This window comes from Electrona antarctica, assembly GCF_951216825.1.
Source record: "Electrona antarctica genome assembly, chromosome: 17".
Taxonomy (NCBI): domain Eukaryota; kingdom Metazoa; phylum Chordata; class Actinopteri; order Myctophiformes; family Myctophidae; genus Electrona; species Electrona antarctica.
The window spans coordinates 17764035-17783023 of NC_136798.1; the positions used below are offsets into that span (position 1 = coordinate 17764035).

The window sequence follows — 18989 nt, forward strand, 5'->3', positions numbered from 1 at the left end:
TTCATCCCATAGCCCACAGGGACGGTCTTATCTGTGATTGGCTAGTTGACACAGGGAACTGTAAGAATATTGTTCAAAATACTTTGACTGTACCAAGTCCAAATGTGATGTCATTCATTAAACTATCGTTTTAGAATCAATATATTAGCTTTACACCACAAACACCACGCATATCCACATTTCTTGTCTAATGCACTGGTTTCCAAGCTGCTACTACTACTACTACTACTACTACTACTACTACTACTACTACTACTACTACTACTACTACTACTAGTCTACTACTACTAATAATAATAATAATAATAATAATAATAATAATAATAATAATAATAATAATAATAATAATGTATTTAGTTGAATAGTTTTTATTGTCTGTCACTAAATGTTTCAATTAATTGAATATGCAGGACCCCAATGGAAACAATTAAGCCATAGTATTTTCTTGTTTGTCTAACTTTCTTTCTTTTTTAAACTGTACTCTTCTGTGCTTTTCTTTTCTTTCTTTTTTCTTTTAAGTATTCAATCAATCAATCTATTACAAATATGTGTAGTGTGTGACAAATAATAGCATGTTGCATTAAATGCTAAAACGGCTTAAATTAGGGGAAAGTACGTTGTGTAGTACGGGCCTATGTATACATGGACTAAGGACTGCTATTCAAAGGCTATGATTAGAGCTTAAACCAGGATGTTTTTGAATTATAGGAGTCGTATACGGTACGAAGGTATTTGGGTTGTAAGGCCAGATACCTGGAGTGTAGGAGATACCTTGGCTTTATATGTTGAGGTGTGCTTGATCATGATTCATGATCCTCTACTGAAGGTCAAAGGTCTTGAAAGTAGAGTCTTGAAGAGGTCTGTGTCCTGTCCTGGTCTGTGTCTTGTGCCTTGTGCTGAGAAGAGTACTACTGGGGATCCCTGGGGGGCGTTGTTGGATAAGGTTTTGAAGGTTTTTAATTTTTTTAAATCTTTGACTATGCATGCACCTCTTGGTACCACAGCACCTCAAGGCTCCAGACTTCCCTAAAAAAAACTGGTCAGGTTACTACTTGGCCTACTCCCCGAACCCACCTCACCCCTGCCCATTTTGACCGGTCCAAGACTTTGTCACTCTTCGCCAATAGAAGTCTATGTAGAAGAGCCGCCATTGGACTGGCCCCGTGAAGTGAACAGAGTTGTCACAACTCTCTCATCTAAACGGCGCTGGTGCCAACTTGTATGATAATCTGGCAAATAATCAAGGCGAGGTGAAAGCATTTCTAACATGTATATCTCACACACACACACACACACACACACACACACACACACACACACACACACACACACACACACACACCCTGATGAGTGCTAGTCAGTGCAGCTGCTAAGAAATGCTCTTTTAAAAAGGCTGTAGAAGAATGTTTTTAATGAAAGCATAAACATTCACTTGGTTACCTTGCTAGTTGCTACTACATTCACATACAGAAAATTAGTTTGAGCTATTGTCCTACAATGGTCAGTGACTAGAAGAATCAGTTTAAAAGTGAAACCATTGTCTTCCAGCAATGTGAAAATACAAAAATAGCTATAGGCCTATACAATTCTTCTCACAGTCATTTTACTGTTAAAAGCAAGCAATCTTTTTACATAAAATGTAATTGAAATGAAGACATAGAAAATGTGTCACATCAGTAGCATGTAAAAGGCATTGAAATTATCTGTATCTTTGTTTACAGTATCTTTATGAGCAACTTAGATATGGACATTCATTTGACTATGTTGGTCAAACATCAGTCAACATTAACATTTCTCTCAATTTATTTACAACAATATCAGTCTCCACTAAGCATACTGTATTTTTCAGTAGTTGTGCACAATTAACTTAGGCTCAGTCAGGTCCTGTAAACCTTATAAGGCAATTCTTGGTCTGGTCACTTATTATTATCTGTGTCTTTAAAAGTGTCTGAGAATAATTTATTAATTTATGTCCCAAATGCCTGTGTGGAAATTGGAAAAGGGGCTTTTGTGTATTCTGCACTCTTGGCATGGAATATGTTGCAGAATATCCATTTTGCTTTTATTTTAAATTCAACATGAAATAATTAGAGGCCGATTTCTTAACCACAGCATAACAATGTTTTTCAATGTCTAACAATGTGCTTTTAATTATGTTGCTGTTAAAAGAGATTCTTAATCTTGACTCCTGGTTAAATAAAAGCTAGAAATAAGAATTGCAGTGATAAAACATTACTTCAAAACACTGATCCTGCACCTGTTTGCACCTGTTTGAAAATATGGATAAAGTACTGTATGTTCTTCTAGTATCACATATTATCCGGCAGTGGTGACTGGTGGTGCTTCACGGTTTAGAGAATGTAGGCGAATGTTGAAGTTTCACACTGGAACATCCAACATGAAATGTTTCATTCTTGTCCTCCAGTGAGTTTGTGGAACAGTTCCTCATCTAGCGTCTCATTCTGGTCTTTGGATCGCGTGGAGAGGAATATGTAGCCGCCAATGTATTCATGGACCACCTTGCAGTCACAGCTGATGCACGAAAAGGCTATTGTCACATTCTGGTCAAACTCTATGGCCACCTGAAACACAACATAAAATGTATTTACAATCTCTTTATTGACTAGGTCAGGGGTTTTCAGCTGATTGTGAACCAGGGACCACCACCCTGACTAAGAATCAACCTGGGGACCACTGATGTGTTGAGATGGAATATGGGCTAAGATTAGTGCTTTTGTAACACTTGCTATGCAATGCATCCCATGTCTATCCACTGTTTCTGGACCACGGACTACTAGTGGACTGTTAGTGTTAAGGGCTTGATTTAATTCATTGCACGATATTATGTACAACAAATGTTATCAAGCCTGGGCATTATTTAACTGAAATATATGAGTGGTCCAGAGCCAAAAGATATTTTTATTGTTTTTGAGAACAACTTATCTTTTCCTATCCCACGGTTACCCTTATTCCATTCTGTTATCCAACATTCCATTAAACTCAGGTTAACTGATATATAGTACTGATAGAGCAGACACATGATGACATGACTATATGGGCACATTTCCTAATAATAATAATAAAATCAGGCAAGCTGGTAGTAGGTACACTTATCCTTCTTGAGATTCTAACTCCCTTTTCTGTGGAATTTCTTAACCTCAGACTTAAGGTGGTTGCACACTGGACGCGTTTTTCGGAAAACCGACGGAAAAAACGCAGCTAAAAATGCGAAAAACGCAGCAGTGTGGAACTGATAACTGACAACATTGACACACTTCCACATGCAATACCTTCACGGACCACCAGTGGTCCACGGACCACCTGTTGAAAACCCCTGGACTAGGTGAATTGCTCTCAGACACACTATGTACATAAATATACAGGGGTGGATTAACCCTTCATGGTGCACAGTGCTATGACCCGTTTGGTGCACGGAAAGTTGACGCAGTTGACGCAAGTATAAAACAAAAAATAGAAATAAAAAGAATAGGCTATATGGTGTGAGGGCAGTACTGGAAGTGTTAATATGTATAGTATATGTGGATTATGTGCAATTGTGCCTTCCTGGTTCCATCCACAGGCAGGACAAATCTGCATGAGGCAGTGAATGACCAATGCTCACCCCTACCTCAACACCCACCGGTGAAGTGCCCTTGGGCAAGGCACTGAACCCATCTGTTCCCGTGGAGCTCCTCAGTGGCCAACAGTATAATGCTGCGTTCATGCTAGTGGCGACAAAGCTACAAAAAGTGGCCAAGTGTGGTCAGCTAAGTTGCTACAGTACAGAGTCACTGTGGAAGTGTTGCTCAAGCCACACTGCGCAAAAAGGTTCGGTTCTGTTTAAATAGCACAGGGAACTGGTTAACAAGAAAACATTTGTTCTTCCATTTATGGAACAGAGAAGGAATTGTGGGGATGTAGACGGGCAGTGGAAATGGTGAAACAAATACATATGATTGTTTGATGTTTCACCGTGTCATGTGAGCACAGAAGTCCAGATCAACTATTATTTTTAGTGCGTCATGCAGTGCGCTAGGCCTTGCATTATACAGTAGCTTCAGAGAGCTGGCTTTCATTGAAAATGACTTATAGGCTGTTGCTTTGTTGTCGCTAGTGTGAACATAGCATGACTGTGGTTGTACTGGGTGGCTCACAGGGGTGAATGGGAGTAACTGTGTGAAGAGTGTGACGCAGGGCCCACCAGAAGTGTTTTTTGTCTTGTACATTACTTGTAACCTGAAATGACGAGTACAATATTTCTATGATCATTTCTTACAGCTGATGAAAATAGTCCTCATTGTGATGTAATTTCTTCCTCTCCTTTCTCATGTTTGTACTGTTTCATAACTGCTTTCTATCGCCATGAAAAGATACACTGGCTGCATACGCAGACTATAGCACATTAGCACAAGGTACCAGCCCTTACCTGTCTGATCTCCCAGTTGACGTTCCACTGCTTCATGTTGGCAAACCTCCATGTGGTGACCGGCAAGCCAGTGGATATGTCGATACGGATCAGACGGTTGTAGGAGATTCCTAAAAGTTCATCCTTCTTACTGCCTCGGAATCTGCAGCATAGAAGGTAAAAACTAAAGATGAAGTCTGAATGCGTTGTTCATCAATTCATTATTTATTATATGAATTCAGGTCTGAAACGCTGAATAAAATGGATGCATTTCAGAATAAATGTAACATTTTAACCTGCGTCATCATCAGTTCTGATAAACTGAATCAGAACTGATGATTGTAAAATATATCAACATGCAGTTAACTTGTAAATAGATTACATACATTTCTTGCAACAGTCTGGAAATTCTCAACCAACACCCCTAGATTATGGTTTTCTCAGGAATTAGTGCAAACTCATTTTAACAACTTTAATTTATTTATCTAACTGGACTTTGTAGCAACTGTTCACCACATATCACTGTAACAAGGAATTACAATTTGTACCTGACGATGTAGTACTTGATGCCAAATTCAGGCAGTGACTGCCAGGCCTGGATACAACGCATCTTAGCCTCCATGAGCGACAGCCGGGCTATGTTCTGGTGGGCCTCCAGAATGCGTGCTGTTAGCTGGTGAGAAACGGCACCAGGAATAGAACAGGTTCTGTTTTTAAAATGCACCAGTGTAGCCTTGACATAAAATGATACCTTTCAAAACGCCCCAAATATACAAATGTATAATAATAATAGGGGAAATAATGCTTGTTACACACTAAACATATACCTGTTTGGCTTTGTGCTTCTTGGCATAGCGCGGGGAGACAAAACATTCTGCGTTCATCTCCATGGCTTCCAGGTTGGGCGCTGCCTGGCCAGGAGGTGGCGCCAGACTCTTCATCTGTAGGAAGGACTGGATGTTCTTCACCTCTGACCTGTAGGAGCTGTAAGCCATGGTCTTGCCCTTGGAGGCCAGGATGCATGCTGCCTTCCATTTAGCATACTGCGTCTCCTAAGGCCGAAACATAAAACCACACATTAGCAGCTATACATTTATAAAATTGTCAGCTACTATAGCAGTTCCCAAACTGGGCCGTCTTTCTTTTGGGGGGTCCCCAGATGATTAGCTTAATGTGCACAACGTTGTTTTCTCACTAAACAGTAAACAAACCGTCATACAGTGTAAGTGAATACAGGGTAGCTGCACATTTCTTAAGTGTCAATTTAGTGACTTTTAACTTTTTAAGACCTTTTTAATACCAAATTGGCCAAATTGAAGAGGCAAACATTGTGAGGCGTTGTGAGCTTGTAGATCGGCTATTTTCACAATATTTATCTGTGGAACCGAGTCAAACTAAATGTAATGCCAAGTGCTTGTCAGGGTTGCCACTTCAACTATGATTATTATGAAACGTTAGACATAGACACAACTACCTATCTAAATCTATCTTCAATATTGTTTTTTTACATTTCATTCTGGCATGTCTGCTTTCATTGGGATTTGAAGAATGACAGAACTGTGATGATATGGATGAGGGCAGACATGCAACCAAGATCGATCCTGAGCTGGGACACATTAAGCCAACAGGGTCCCCTATAGCCCTCTCTTGTCTTTAATCTGTATGTGTGACATTATTTGGGGCCTTACGTTGTCACATCGGATGTAAACCTCATTCATCCCGTCAGCGACTGGAAGCAGGAGCTTGATGCCAAACTTCTTGTCGGTCACATTGACATCAGGGACAACTTCACAGCCTGGAACAGTGACAGGGAGAGACAGTGAATTTAGGGCGCAGACGCGCTAGAGAAAGTTGAGGCTACTGGTGTTGACGTTGTAGAAGGCCATCAGTTAGAGAAGTGCCCTGGTAGCAACATTAAAACACTGCAATATAATACAGATACTTTCACTTCAAATTCAATCTAACAATGTCTGGATCAGACTAGAGCTCGTATTAGATCAATAGTCCTAATCGTCCATTTAATAATGTTTTTACTTAATTTACTTTAAAAAACAAACCTTAACATTTATTATTATCATTCCTTTGTACAGCTATTCGGGTAAAGAAAGAAAAACAGGTGCGCTTCCTCTGGAAACTGCCCTTGGTTAAAGGCAGTGGGTGCTCAGCTTTGAAAATAACTTAACTCATAAACCAACTAAGTGGAAAAAGCGGCACTCCAAAATAATAGATGCAAGACTGGCTCGGATGAATTCATGTTTATTTGAGAACGCAGCCGAAACGCGTGATGAGAAATGAGGAATGAGAAATTGCATCTGAGCCAGTCTTGCATCTTTTATTTTGGAGTGCCGCTTTTTCCACTTAGTTGGTTTATGAGTTATGTACAGCTATTCTTTATGATGCACAATTTAAATGTATTCATATTATTTTAGATTTGTATGAATTTGTATTAAAGGCTGCGGTAAAGAAAGACTTTTGCTGTTTCCACAAACCCAGTAATAAATCCCACTCCTCAATATATAATGTCACATCGATGTACAGTTTCATACTCTCATGCTCAAAGCAGTTCTATAGGGCAGAGGAACTAATTATAAAAATGGAGTGCTATTACACAACAATAAGGCCTTCTGCAGACAACAGACCTCGGAGGTGAAGCTGCTCTATCGGTTCTCCGCTGGCGACCTCTTTGTTCTTGTAGTAAGAGATGGTAGTGTCCTTGAACACAAACCAGTACTCTTTGTACGGACGCAGTGTCAATCTTTTGGGCCTGAGATGTGAGATGAAATTTGACAAAACAGACAAAGAAAGTAAGCATAAAGTATTTGTAAAGTCAAAATAGAAAAAAGATGTGCTCCTGTCTAATCTGTCTAATGTCACTCCTCTCTCTGCTTTTGGTTTCCTGCCTCTCAACACTCTCCTCTCTAAGAAATACAGAATAAAAATACTGGAAAAACGAACTTAAAAGAATGTAAAGACTGTTTTCAAACAGCGGTCTACAAGCTTATCTTTGAGGAAGATGAAAGTATAAAGATGGGGTGCCAATGCCTATATCTATTATAATAGTTTTATGTAGATTTGTCTGATATGTCTGATTTAAGATCCACCCGATATACACAGACTGATCTGACTCCATAGATATGGAACTACTAGACAGGGGAGAATACCTGTATAGAGTATATAGTATACATTCACATGCAGAGAGGATGCAGGATGTGTTCATAATTAGATCTCTGACTTGCTCCAACACTATGAACCTTCTAGACATCTTAGGTCACCAGGGACCGGTGCGCTAACAGGATTAAAACAAAGAAAACAGCTGCATTCCGTTCCTATGCTACACACATATGTAACTGGAATAAACTTCCAGAACATAAACATTCCAAAAACAGGCTAAAGACTTTCATTGTTCACCTCATGCCTTTAATTGCTACTAATCATTTGGAATATGTTCTTTCTTAATGCCTTTTTCTGTACTCTTTGCTTTTCATGTATGTGAAGTACTTTGAATGTGCTACACAAATAACCTTGGCCTGTCTTACCCTTGCCTGCCTTCAATATTTCGGGCACAGACAAAAACAAACCGGGTCGGTGGAATGTAATGCGTGTGTTGTGTTTACCTAAACAACTTTAGGGAGTCCGCCAGTTCTGGAATGTCTGTAATGTCTTCCTAGGGGCGGGGACAAACAACTGTCAATTATCCTGTGTCTTCCTATGACATCATCATGTTGAGACATGCAATCAGCAGAGGCCTACACATCAACCCACTGCTTCAAAACAGCTGTTATCACCATGCCACTGTAACACCAAAACCCTCAAAATTATTTGTTTGTATCCTGCGCTGTGCAGTCATTATCGGTATATAAAAATAACTATATTTACCAGAATTCTGTCTGTATTTCCTCCTTGAAGTGTGACCTCCAGGTTGGATAGAGCTGCCTCTACTTCATCTATCTCTGGTTCGTCGGAGTAGTCTATTTTCTCGGTTGACATGGTCAGTTTGCAAATGTGATACTGAAATGACATGACACCAGCCGGTCAGAGTGCAGTGGAGTACCTACAAACTAAATAAGATTCACAAATGACGAAAACACCAAACTGGCATCCCTAATTTGAGCAAGTCATTATAAGTTTCGGCACAGAGAGGGGCTCTATTTTCGTCCATGCTAAACCCCTTATGCCTAGACTACTAGACTACATCTTTTTTTTTACTATTTTGAAAAACATTTTTGAATAGTTAAAATAGCCAATCTACATCGACACGTTGTGAGGGATAAGGGATTTAGTTAGCATGGACGAAAATTGAGCCCTTGGTATAGAAGGAAAAAAGGAGAGGGCTATAAGGCTTAAGTGGTTAAAGCCGACTGGGAAGAATAGAACTCATGAAAGTTGTTTTCCATCAGGTTTTTTTAAACAAGGCTCTGAAATATCTTTGGGTAGGATCTTTGGGGCCCTGAGGAAAAAAACATAACATCACCCATTGTCTTTAATCCACATTTGGAAGCATCAGAGGAACTTACTTTGGTAGAAAGGCTAAGGCTGAGCTTCGGTTACAAGTCATAAAACAGACTCTAACGAAAGGTGATGCAAGACCCGGGATGAGTCAGAGAGAGGCTTTAGCCTACCTCTCTGTACAAGTCATGGCACAGACGTGCATGTAGGTGAACACAACCATAATCACAGCCATTTCTAAATGGCTGTGAACTAACCGTTGCTACATGTCAGCATGGTGAATTTGAAGTGGGATCAAAAGCCAGACAGCCAGAATCCCACGGATGCAATGTCATCATCATCATTATGATTATTCTCTAATAATTTGTTACATTTCATTATATATTAGAATAATTTGTTCCTCGCAGAAAAATTTGTCTTTTGATCACCTTTAACAGTACGCTATTCTCTACTCTGTCTCCCCCCTCTCTTTATAACTCTCTCCCTTCCCCCTATGGGGTTCTCCTCATGTTGTGTCATGTCTCCCCATGGATTAAGACTAACCAAGGACCCCAGGATACGCATACTGTGCTACATCATATTTATTACAGTACATCACCAGTACTCATGGAGAAATGTGTAATGGCGCTGGATGAAAGCTACTTTTAAAGCTACTTTTCATACCAATTACCATGGATACATTTAACATACATTTTAGTAGTCACACGTCGCCAGAAAACCTATTTATTAACTGTAATAAACCAAAATAAATACATTTCCAGTACATTCTGGGGTGGGACTGACACTGACACACGTGAATAAAAACAATGTTTAATAGTGTTTAGAGAACTAAAACAGAAGTAAAACACTTCTGTGGGACATGTGGTTTGATCATTGTAAGATATATACCAAAGATGATATAAATAATAACTTTAATTAAAAAGGTTACACAGTATGGCTTGAAAGTCAATTATACATAATTGACAATTTGACATAACTGTTAAAGGATTGCGGTTGACAGTCACACTGATATTTCTACTGTTCTCAGATCATGAACATTGTGCAATAAAAGGAAAACCTAATTCAATGCAGATGAAATGTTTTTCCGCAGATGTCACCAACATCTGGATGAATTTGCTCGCCATGAAGATATGATGGGCCAATATTACCAGCAACACCAACACTCTCAGGCCTCCAGGCCGCGAAATATTAAGCATAGAAGACAGGTCACTTCCGCCCGCCCCAGAATTGATTAGTCCTGTTTATATTGTGTATGCATAGGGAACGGACTCGACAAGGCGCCGAAAGCAGTTTTTTAATCAAATCTCGCAATCTCGTGGATGGCACAGTGGGTTACAATAGCTATTCACGAGATTATCTCGTTCTGGTACAGATTCAGTTAAATCACCACACTTGCGACTACTGTAGATAAGATGAGGGCAAGGTCAAATCAATGGGCTCATATATGCTCTTATTTTATTAAATAAATGCATTCACCTATTTTTTTTAACCGACTCTGGACTGTCATGTTGAAACAATTGATTAAAAGTTTGTTGTTTTGTTTGTTTTCTTTTTACCTGTAGTGAAGCAAACATGAGCATCTCTTCATCGGTGCAATCTATTTCCTCCAGCAGGATGGACCAGCGAGCCTGCTCATACAGCTGATTTATCCTGACGGAATCATACTGCAACACACACACGCACACACGCACGCACGCACGCACACGCACGCACGCACGCACGCACGCACACAGTCACACAGTCACACACACACACACACACACACACATACACACACACACACATTTACTTTAGTGTCTTGGCTCAGATATGATTTCTATTTGTTGTAAATTCAGGCATGGCGACAAGGAAAAGTTCAATCTCAGACTTCTTACCTTGGGATTGAGGTCAAAGAAGAAGTGATACTTGAAGCGCAGCAGTAATCTGTCATCATCCTGAATGTCCTGCTCCATTAGAGAACTTGATGAGTCCAACCACCTGTCAGTCACAGCAACAAAAAAACAAACCAAAGCCATTTCAGCTATGGCCAGTGGGCAAATATCCTCTAGTCTAAACTGTACCTACAGTCTGTGCCCCCCCCCCCCCCCCATCACATATATCCAGTATGATATAAATAAATATTTCATTCAGTATTAGCATTTTGTTTTCTTGCTGTGGTACTGGCACTGACCAAATGTCCCCTCTAGGATATAAAATGTTCATTTTTACATTCCTTTATTCATATTTATTCATTTTCAGGCTCCACTCTCATCTAATTGCACAAAGTTACATTTCTGCGTACATGATTTGCATCTCTACACTGTCAAAACCCAACTGAAACGCATGAATAACTGACCCCTGTGGTTTTAAGCCCTGGATCTCTTTGTGCATTATGCATTTTTTGATTATTTTTGTTTAGGTTATGTCATTTAATTCACCCTGCGTTGATTACAGATTTGTCCACCATTGAAAGTGGCTGGTACATCTTGGCCAGCTCAGCAGGGGGTACGTTGGGTTGGGTGGCAGTAAGAGGGTTATCTCCAAACCACATGCTTGTGGCGGACACTGGCATCCCATTGTCTGGGTCATAGGTCGCCGTCATTGTCTTGCTGTACATGGGGCTTCCTGGAAGAAGACAAGGGTATGAGGATGATTGTTAATAAGGGAATTGTCACTGTCAGTTTTGGTTTAGACATTTCAGTAAATTCAGGGGGAAACAGAAAGGCTCATTGACTTGGTCTGTATTAAAAAGGGAAAAAACTTTGCTGAAGAACCTTGTTTTCACAGAGTCAGTAGAAAACACCATGGACAAAAACTACAAGGTTGTCCAGGACAATAACAAAGTGCAACAAACAATAAAAGTACTGTACATGAATAATAGATAACAGTGGGATGTAACGACCTTAACCACACCACCTAGTTTCAAACAAACCTTTCCATTATTAATATAACTTTTTCCATCACTTGCAGTTGCCTTCATCCTGTTCATCGTTTGATTGCCAAATCTATACCTGAAGTGGCAGCATGCCCTCACAATTACATTTTGGCTCCGCATTAGGTTCTATGTGTCCAGAGCTAGTCTCACAAACCACTGGACTGATTAGCACCAACCTTTTTTTCCACATAGGCTAAGATTTAGCTTTAATTTCATAATGGAAGTCAATTGGGCCCAGATTGGCCTGAAACCTTGCCCAAATTTGGAGTCATTACGTCAAGGATTATGTTACGGATTGGCACTCTCGCACTCTACAAGGCAAGAAATGAGTAGCAGGCTCTGCATGTAAACACTGGACAGTAAGTAGGTTTTTACAGCGTGGCTCTGCAGATCTATCCATCTATTGTATAAGAAGGTTGGTGTGTCAGTCAGTGTCTCTGAGCCCGGAGCTAATATCGCAAATCGCTGGACCAATCACCGCCAAGTTTATTGTGCACACTACCAATAGGCCAAAGAAAAACACACTGTAAAACCGTATAGTTGTTGAAATATTTAAATGTATAATGACAATGGCTCAGATCAGGCTTCTATATTCATAACATACACCGCAACATGGGTTAAACTCAACGCTCTTAATCAGCTGTACTTCCTTGAGGAAGAGTAGCTTAAACCACATTGCGCACCTGCATGTTATTAGTAGGATTCTGTTTGTCGTCTTTATGTGCTTAATGCACTTTTCTAGTATGAAAGTTTTACTTTGAGCTCGCAAGGAGCTTCCAGTCTGTTTTTTTCCAGTCTGTATTTTGTGTTATACTCTGAGGGTGTAAAAATGGACCCATATGGGTGTATTTTTACCACTCTCAGACTTAAATTAATGCTCAGGATTTTACCGTGTAGTTATGAAACAATGGTATGCTTTACAGTACCTGGTACTCCTGACCTTCCACTGAGTTCTTCCATGTCCAAGACCTCATCCAGGGAGGAGTCCTTTTTCTTCTTCTTTTTCTTGGACCCATCGTCTGGAGGCTTCAGCAAGGACAGTTCCTCTGGTCTCCTGATGTCTGACGTGGTGCGAGAAGGACGTAAAATATGAGGGACAAACAAGAATCTCATACAATTTCATGCGTTGATGCTTTAAGGCCTTTTAGAGCGGCGTTGACCTGCAACAACAGAGGGTATGCGCATGCATGAAGTGAGTGGCAAATCGATAGGACTTTTCTGTTTGGATGTACAGGTATGGGCTGTCAAGGCCAGAAAGTAGTTTTTGCCACTCTGACTCAGTAGGTGTTCCCGCATAACTTCCGGGTATGATGTCGCCCGCATACCCTCTGTAAGTCACGATTTGATCCCATGACTTTTGATCTGTGGCGTGGTCTGTTGTGACCAAGGGTTTGATTGATTGAATAGTTTATTAGACAGACTGTAAAAAATACAACCAAAACTGGGATAGCACCAAAAAAGTCCTTGCGGTCTTGTTTCCATTTAGGGGGCAACGCACTTATGAGCTTCACCACAAGTACAACTGTCTCCTGAAATGCAGGAATCGTCAAACAACAACAGGAAATCCTCAAACAGTAAATCCGGAAAACAATATCTCATGGATTCTTGTATGAAGCACGAGAGCTGCCCATCCTCGTCACTTACTGAGCGTTCTGCAGATCTCGGACACAGTCTTGAAGACCACGCTGGAGTAGCAGACAGTCAGTTTGATGGTCTTCATGTTGGGAAGCTGCAGTAACAGGGGTTTGTGCTGGGGGGTGTAATGCAGGTCAGCATCAGCCTGGGAAACACAATTAGTTTAGTTAGTGCATGTAAATGCTGAGAATGGTGCATTCATATAGCGCCTTTCTCCCAAAGCGCTTCAAAGTGTGCATTACATTCACCCATTCACATACACATTCACACACTCATGGGCGGGGAGTAAGGCACCATGAGCGACATGATCATTGGGTAGTGTGTCCTGCTCAAGTACACTTTTGACATTAAATCCAAGGAGGAGCCAGGGATGGAAAGGGTAAACTACCTATTCCAAAGTGACCACTCTACCTCTTGAGCCATAGGTAACCATGTGAATAGCATGTCCATATGTTGTTAAATTAGCTTAAACGTTGTGTAAATTACATAATTATGCAATATTCATCTCACTTCTCTTCCTTATTCTCATATTTTTGTGATTTTTTGTTTCGTTTAAGTTGTCCTTAAGCTTCTTATGTCAATTCATACTTCATGTATGCCCATGGGGAAATTTGTTTACTTTTTTTTCCCTCTCCTGTTTTTTTTAAAATCATCATGACACTAGCAGTTATATAGCAGTGGTTGCGAAATCATCAGCTCCTACACTAGGATGTTATTGGACAGAATAAACAACTCGAGACAGGAAACACCTGCACTGGGGGAGTGTTTACAGTACCAGGAAAATGACACCGAGTGTTGTACCTGAATCCCATACTTGTCCAGGGTCCAGTGAGTTTTCAGCAGCCAGCATTTCCTCTGCTCCCACCACAAGGCGTGGTCCGACCAGTCCTGAGGAGCCTCTGATAGATGGAGATGACCACAACGCTATTATTAATACTGGTGTTGTTTAACTCTGAGAGTGTACAAAATATATATTTTGGACCCTGTAAATTGACTTTCACAAACTTTATTTTTGACATTTTGGTCGCTATATTTGTTTCCTATATTATGACAACAATCAATTATATCTTTTGGACAGTTTATTTTTTATAATATATGAATATTATATTTCTTTCTGGAAAGAATGTATGTTCCTCGTAATTTTCTATTATTGCTGCAGTATCAGTATTACTACTATTACTTTTACTATTATTATCATTATTATTACCAATACTACTAGGCGTAGTACTACTATTGCCCCAATATTAATATATTCACAATTCCTGCAGCCACTCCTGTGATGACATGTCTGCATATCAGATGACAATGACAATGACTCACCTTCATATTTGTAATCTTACTCTCGTACTATTACTACCGTTAACAAATGGATGCGGACAAGAGTGGACCATAAACAAGATCATTAAAAGGTGTGGTTTTATGAGTCTGTCTGTGTGACATCATATTATGACGCTGGGGCTGGGCTGATATCAGACAAAGACAAATCCTGTATTTTGATGACAGGCTGATTAGTCATAATTTATCCTGTTGCAAGCTCCACCACGACAGCACCCTAACATACAGTATCTGGTCAGCAACAGTGGTGTGGTGGCCAATTTCATGTTAACTCGTCCCTCAGTTCCAGCGGAGAGACCCATCCAGAGATCTGAATGGGTAAATGGCTTTATTAGAGAATATCAGGGCTGCACTTTGGCCCCTGGGGCTATGCTGCCAGAGTATTGTTATAGAACAACGGTGCTGCAGTACAGAGGAATGTAGGGCAAACAAGGGTGTGGTACACCTATACCTATCACACCCGCCAACTCTCCTTGATACAGCAGGAAGAGGTTGAGGCACTGTGCGTACATCAACCACACGATATGGGTGATATCTTTCCAGGTAAGCAATGGGGCAGTTATGAGCAACTGTCGGGGAGGCTACTACACAGACAGACAGATGCACGCTTGCATGCACGGCCACTTACTGATTTTCTCCACCAGCTTGAGCATGAGACCTCCAATGTGCAAGTCACCCTTCACCCTCATTTTAAATCTCATGGACTCGTCTCCTTCCCTCTGGTCCACCTGCACAGCCAGCTCCCATGATGTGTTGCCATATTCTGCCGGTGTGATCATGACCCTGGTCACATAGGAGGGGAATGGACGGGTTAGAATAGATGCTCCTACGTATTCAATATCATTATATTATAAAGAATTACAAAATTACTTTTTTATGTCACAATCCCTTTCAGTTCCATAGCAGGACTGATAACACGAATCGTGGGTTCAATCCATTGCTTTCTTTTGTTTGGAAACAACCAGAATGAAAACAGCACATCTTAGTCAGCGCAAAGAGATTCTCACAGTGAACCAGGCCAGTAATACGCACTAAAGCAGTGCTTCTTCATGAAGTGAACTAACTGCATATCCCCACAGTAGAAGGCAAAACGTCACTCACTGCTTCTATACTGTACTCTCGTTGAACTGATGCAGTAGCCCTAAGTCATCAACAATCAATAGACTGTTAAATAAAATAGCAGTGAACAGCACAAAGAACCTGTCAAGTGCACTGACTAGTGGCAGCAGGAGAAAAAGTGACGAGCCAGCATAATACACCACCAATGGAGCAGCTCTTATCCAGAGTTATCCACACTTCATACTTTGTCTTTGTTTTTCCTGTGAACAAGGCTTGTGTAAAGGCTATAAGATAGATAGATAAAGAGAAGAGAAGAGAAGAGAAGAGAAGAGAAGAGAAGAGAAGAGAAGAGAAGAGAAGAGAAGAGAAGAGAAGAGAAGAGAAGAGGGTAGGATGGAATGCTAGGGTTGAGTAGTGGAATGTGTAACGAGCAGGGACATGACTTGGAGCTGAAGAGACCAAGCACAACAACAGCCATCACAACGTCCTCATCACCATTCACCTCAGATCTGGGAACCCCCTGCAAAAAATATCTGCTGAACAATGATGACACACACACGCACGCACACACACGCGCACGCACGCACACACACGCACGCGCGCAAACATGCAGGTATGCAACTATGCACTATGCAATGCAAAAACAAAACATGCATGCACAGGCACATGCATACATGCAATATTACAGTGACAAGTTCTCTCGCAGAACACACACACACACACACACACACACACACACACAGTTACACGTGGTACACAGTTACACTTGGTATTCCGTGGCCTAAGGCTAAGTACAAAGTATCTGTTTAATATTTCCACTTTCCAGGGCTGCACAGGTTGGGGTATGGATTGGGTAGGCTACAGGCTAGGCTTATGAACAAATTATCCAATGTCTGCTGTACCTTCCATATGCAGCTGCAAGGTAGCCTATATTTTTCAAAAAGTAATATCATGCATAAGTGATTATGTTGACAATTCCCTCGCCCGAGTACACTATACTGGCATCAGATCATCATAACACAACACAAAAGAACCCAATATGCTGATAATGCTGTTTGCATTGGTAAAGTGGAACTTCAGCTTAAAAGAGTGGGTGAAATTCTTCAGTGCAAGCTACAGTAGTAACAGTAACCGTGAATTGCGGTTACATTTTGAATAAGATCAACAGTAGGAGTACATACATACATTGTGTAACATAAGACAGAGTTCCCCAGTCTCTTGTGCAAATAAAATACATCAAATAGCAGATATATGCATAAAATGTATGTAGAAGGGATGGGAGTGTATCATATGGTAAAAGGGTATAACATTCTATTAAGACATCTGAAGGAAGGCAATCCCCTTCAAATGAAGATGAAGTAGGCCTCGCAAGAAAACTACTGTACTAGATTTCCATAGCTCCATGAAAACATAAAGCAGGAGAAAATGCTTCATCTAACTGTTTTATGGTCCTCAATTGAGTAGTAGCCTAATAATGGTAATGTTTGTATAAAATAGGCCCATATGGACTGGAACTGGTTATATTCAACGTATTTTGTACTCAACATTGTAATAATAAGGCTATATAGGCCTATTATTCTTAATCTTAACAACACAGATTTACTAGAAAGTAAAGTAACCATTCGATGGGGTAGTGGTAGCCTAAACAACACATTGCAATTATTAGGCTACCTGGAAAAAGAAAAAGACAACGATTCATACTGATCACTGAAAGGTATTAAAGTATTTTGAACTCGTCTTACCTTGATTAAAAGTTTTCCCGTTTTAAGATTTCTCTTCCAGCGGAATGAAGCTAGAATAATGAAAGTCTCCTGGGTAATAATAGGCCCCGCCCCGTTCAAATAGGTAAAGGAAGTGGGCTCACCTTGGTTACATCCATCCCCATGGTTACGACGACGTCTCGTTGTTTTAATCCCATGGCCCGGGAGAACGTCTTCGATACTTCGCGCGCGAGGAAGTCAGGAAGAGAAAGAATTCAAAGAAATTGTCTACGGTGGTCTACGAACGGTCTACCGTCTACGTTTATGTTGCCAGTCACTTCTGGTCACCAAAGTAAGTCAGGAACTTAAGGTTTGTTTGGGAAATATCGTCTTTTTTAATGTTAATATACCGGTAGGCGATAATAGGCCCACTTTTTTGACTTTGGGTAGACAGAATGTATTGATTGATTGATTGATTGATTGATTGATTGATTGATTGAAGAATTTATTAACATAACAGTTTGCAGAATTACAGTACATTTCAAGCACAAACTCAATACAAAGGCTGTTAACTGTGAGTGGACGACCCAATTAAGCCATGTTCAAATCATCAAAACATTTAGAGACAAATAGACACTTCTATAGACAGAACAGGAATTCATCATAAAGGAGGTAAAAAGGGAAAAGAAACATATACAGTGAGGGGGTAAAAAAGGGGTGGGCGGTGGGGGGGATTCACGTTCAGCTCCGTTAATTTGTTTGTTTTCCTTGGAGGAGCTGCGTTGGTACGCGGTATCGTACTGGGTCATCAACATTTCCTTGAATGAACTTCCCAAAACATGAAACGAAACGCAGCTCCATATAGACTGAAAACACTTGACCCAGGGCTTAGTTTGCAACAAAATAACGCGGGACAGCCCTGAGACATTCATGCAAGAGCAAATAAATAGCCTAAACTTAATAATTCTAATTATGTATGTCATTCTTAATCTTCAAACAACTCAGGCCAGAAACTCTACAGCTGAGGAACCCTGATTGTGAAAAAATATAATATTTTTTGAACGTGTGTGTGTGTGTGTGTGTGTGTGTGTGTGTGTGCGCGTGCGTACGTGTGTGATGGAATGCACAGCCATTCCATTATTCATAAAATGTCACTGTTTGTGTACTGTATGCCCAGCCTGCCACCCTGTGGTTGCTAATGGTAAAAACAAGTTTGTGTTGATGGAAACTCTTATGTATCCACTCACTGACTGTTATTAAGTGAGGATTAAAGCAAAACTTTTCAACCATGTCTGTGTGTATTTATTGAATGAAGTGCATACAAAGTCACCAGCTTGTCTGTCTTTTGTGTTCTGTTGCAGGAACCAGACCTTCTTCCCGGTTCCACCATTGTATTATGGTGGTTTAATAGTGTTGCCCAGAAAAACTCTGGAGATGAATGCAGCTTCTGCCACTGCCCTGGATGAGCATGTGATTTCAGGTGAGGAAGAATCTG

The 18989-nt window shown here is 40.5% G+C and overlaps 1 protein-coding gene across 1 annotated transcript; it reads right to left on the bottom strand.

The window, feature by feature from the left end:
- Window positions 1-1400: 1400 nt before the first annotated feature.
- On the bottom strand, window positions 1401-17570 carry fermt1 (FERM domain containing kindlin 1). Its single transcript, XM_079526786.1, has 16 exons — window positions 17537-17570; window positions 15364-15518; window positions 14202-14299; window positions 13410-13545; window positions 12692-12826; window positions 11269-11455; window positions 10726-10828; window positions 10408-10515; window positions 8282-8413; window positions 8020-8069; window positions 7045-7169; window positions 6094-6200; window positions 5233-5457; window positions 4954-5078; window positions 4427-4568; window positions 1401-2582 (listed from the first exon to the last, which is right to left on the bottom strand). Exons 2-16 carry the CDS (start codon window positions 15512-15514, stop codon window positions 2409-2411), a joined length of 1998 nt encoding a protein of 665 aa, XP_079382912.1. The 5' UTR covers window positions 15515-15518; window positions 17537-17570; the 3' UTR covers window positions 1401-2408.
- Window positions 17571-18989: the final 1419 nt, after the last annotated feature.

What these genes read in the sequence shown, in the direction of transcription:
- fermt1 (XM_079526786.1), bottom strand. Translation starts at nt 15,514, where the DNA reads ATGATCACACCGGCAGAATATGGCAACACATCATGGGAGCTGGCTGTG. An exon ending in TCTTTGACCTCAATCCCAAG is followed by an intron (nt 10,516 to 10,725) that starts GTAAGAAGTCTG and finishes TGTGTGTTGCAG; the next exon opens with TATGATTCCGTCAGGATAAA. An exon ending in GACTCCCTAAAGTTGTTTAG is followed by an intron (nt 7,170 to 8,019) that starts GTAAACACAACA and finishes CTCACATCTCAG; the next exon opens with GCCCAAAAGATTGACACTGC.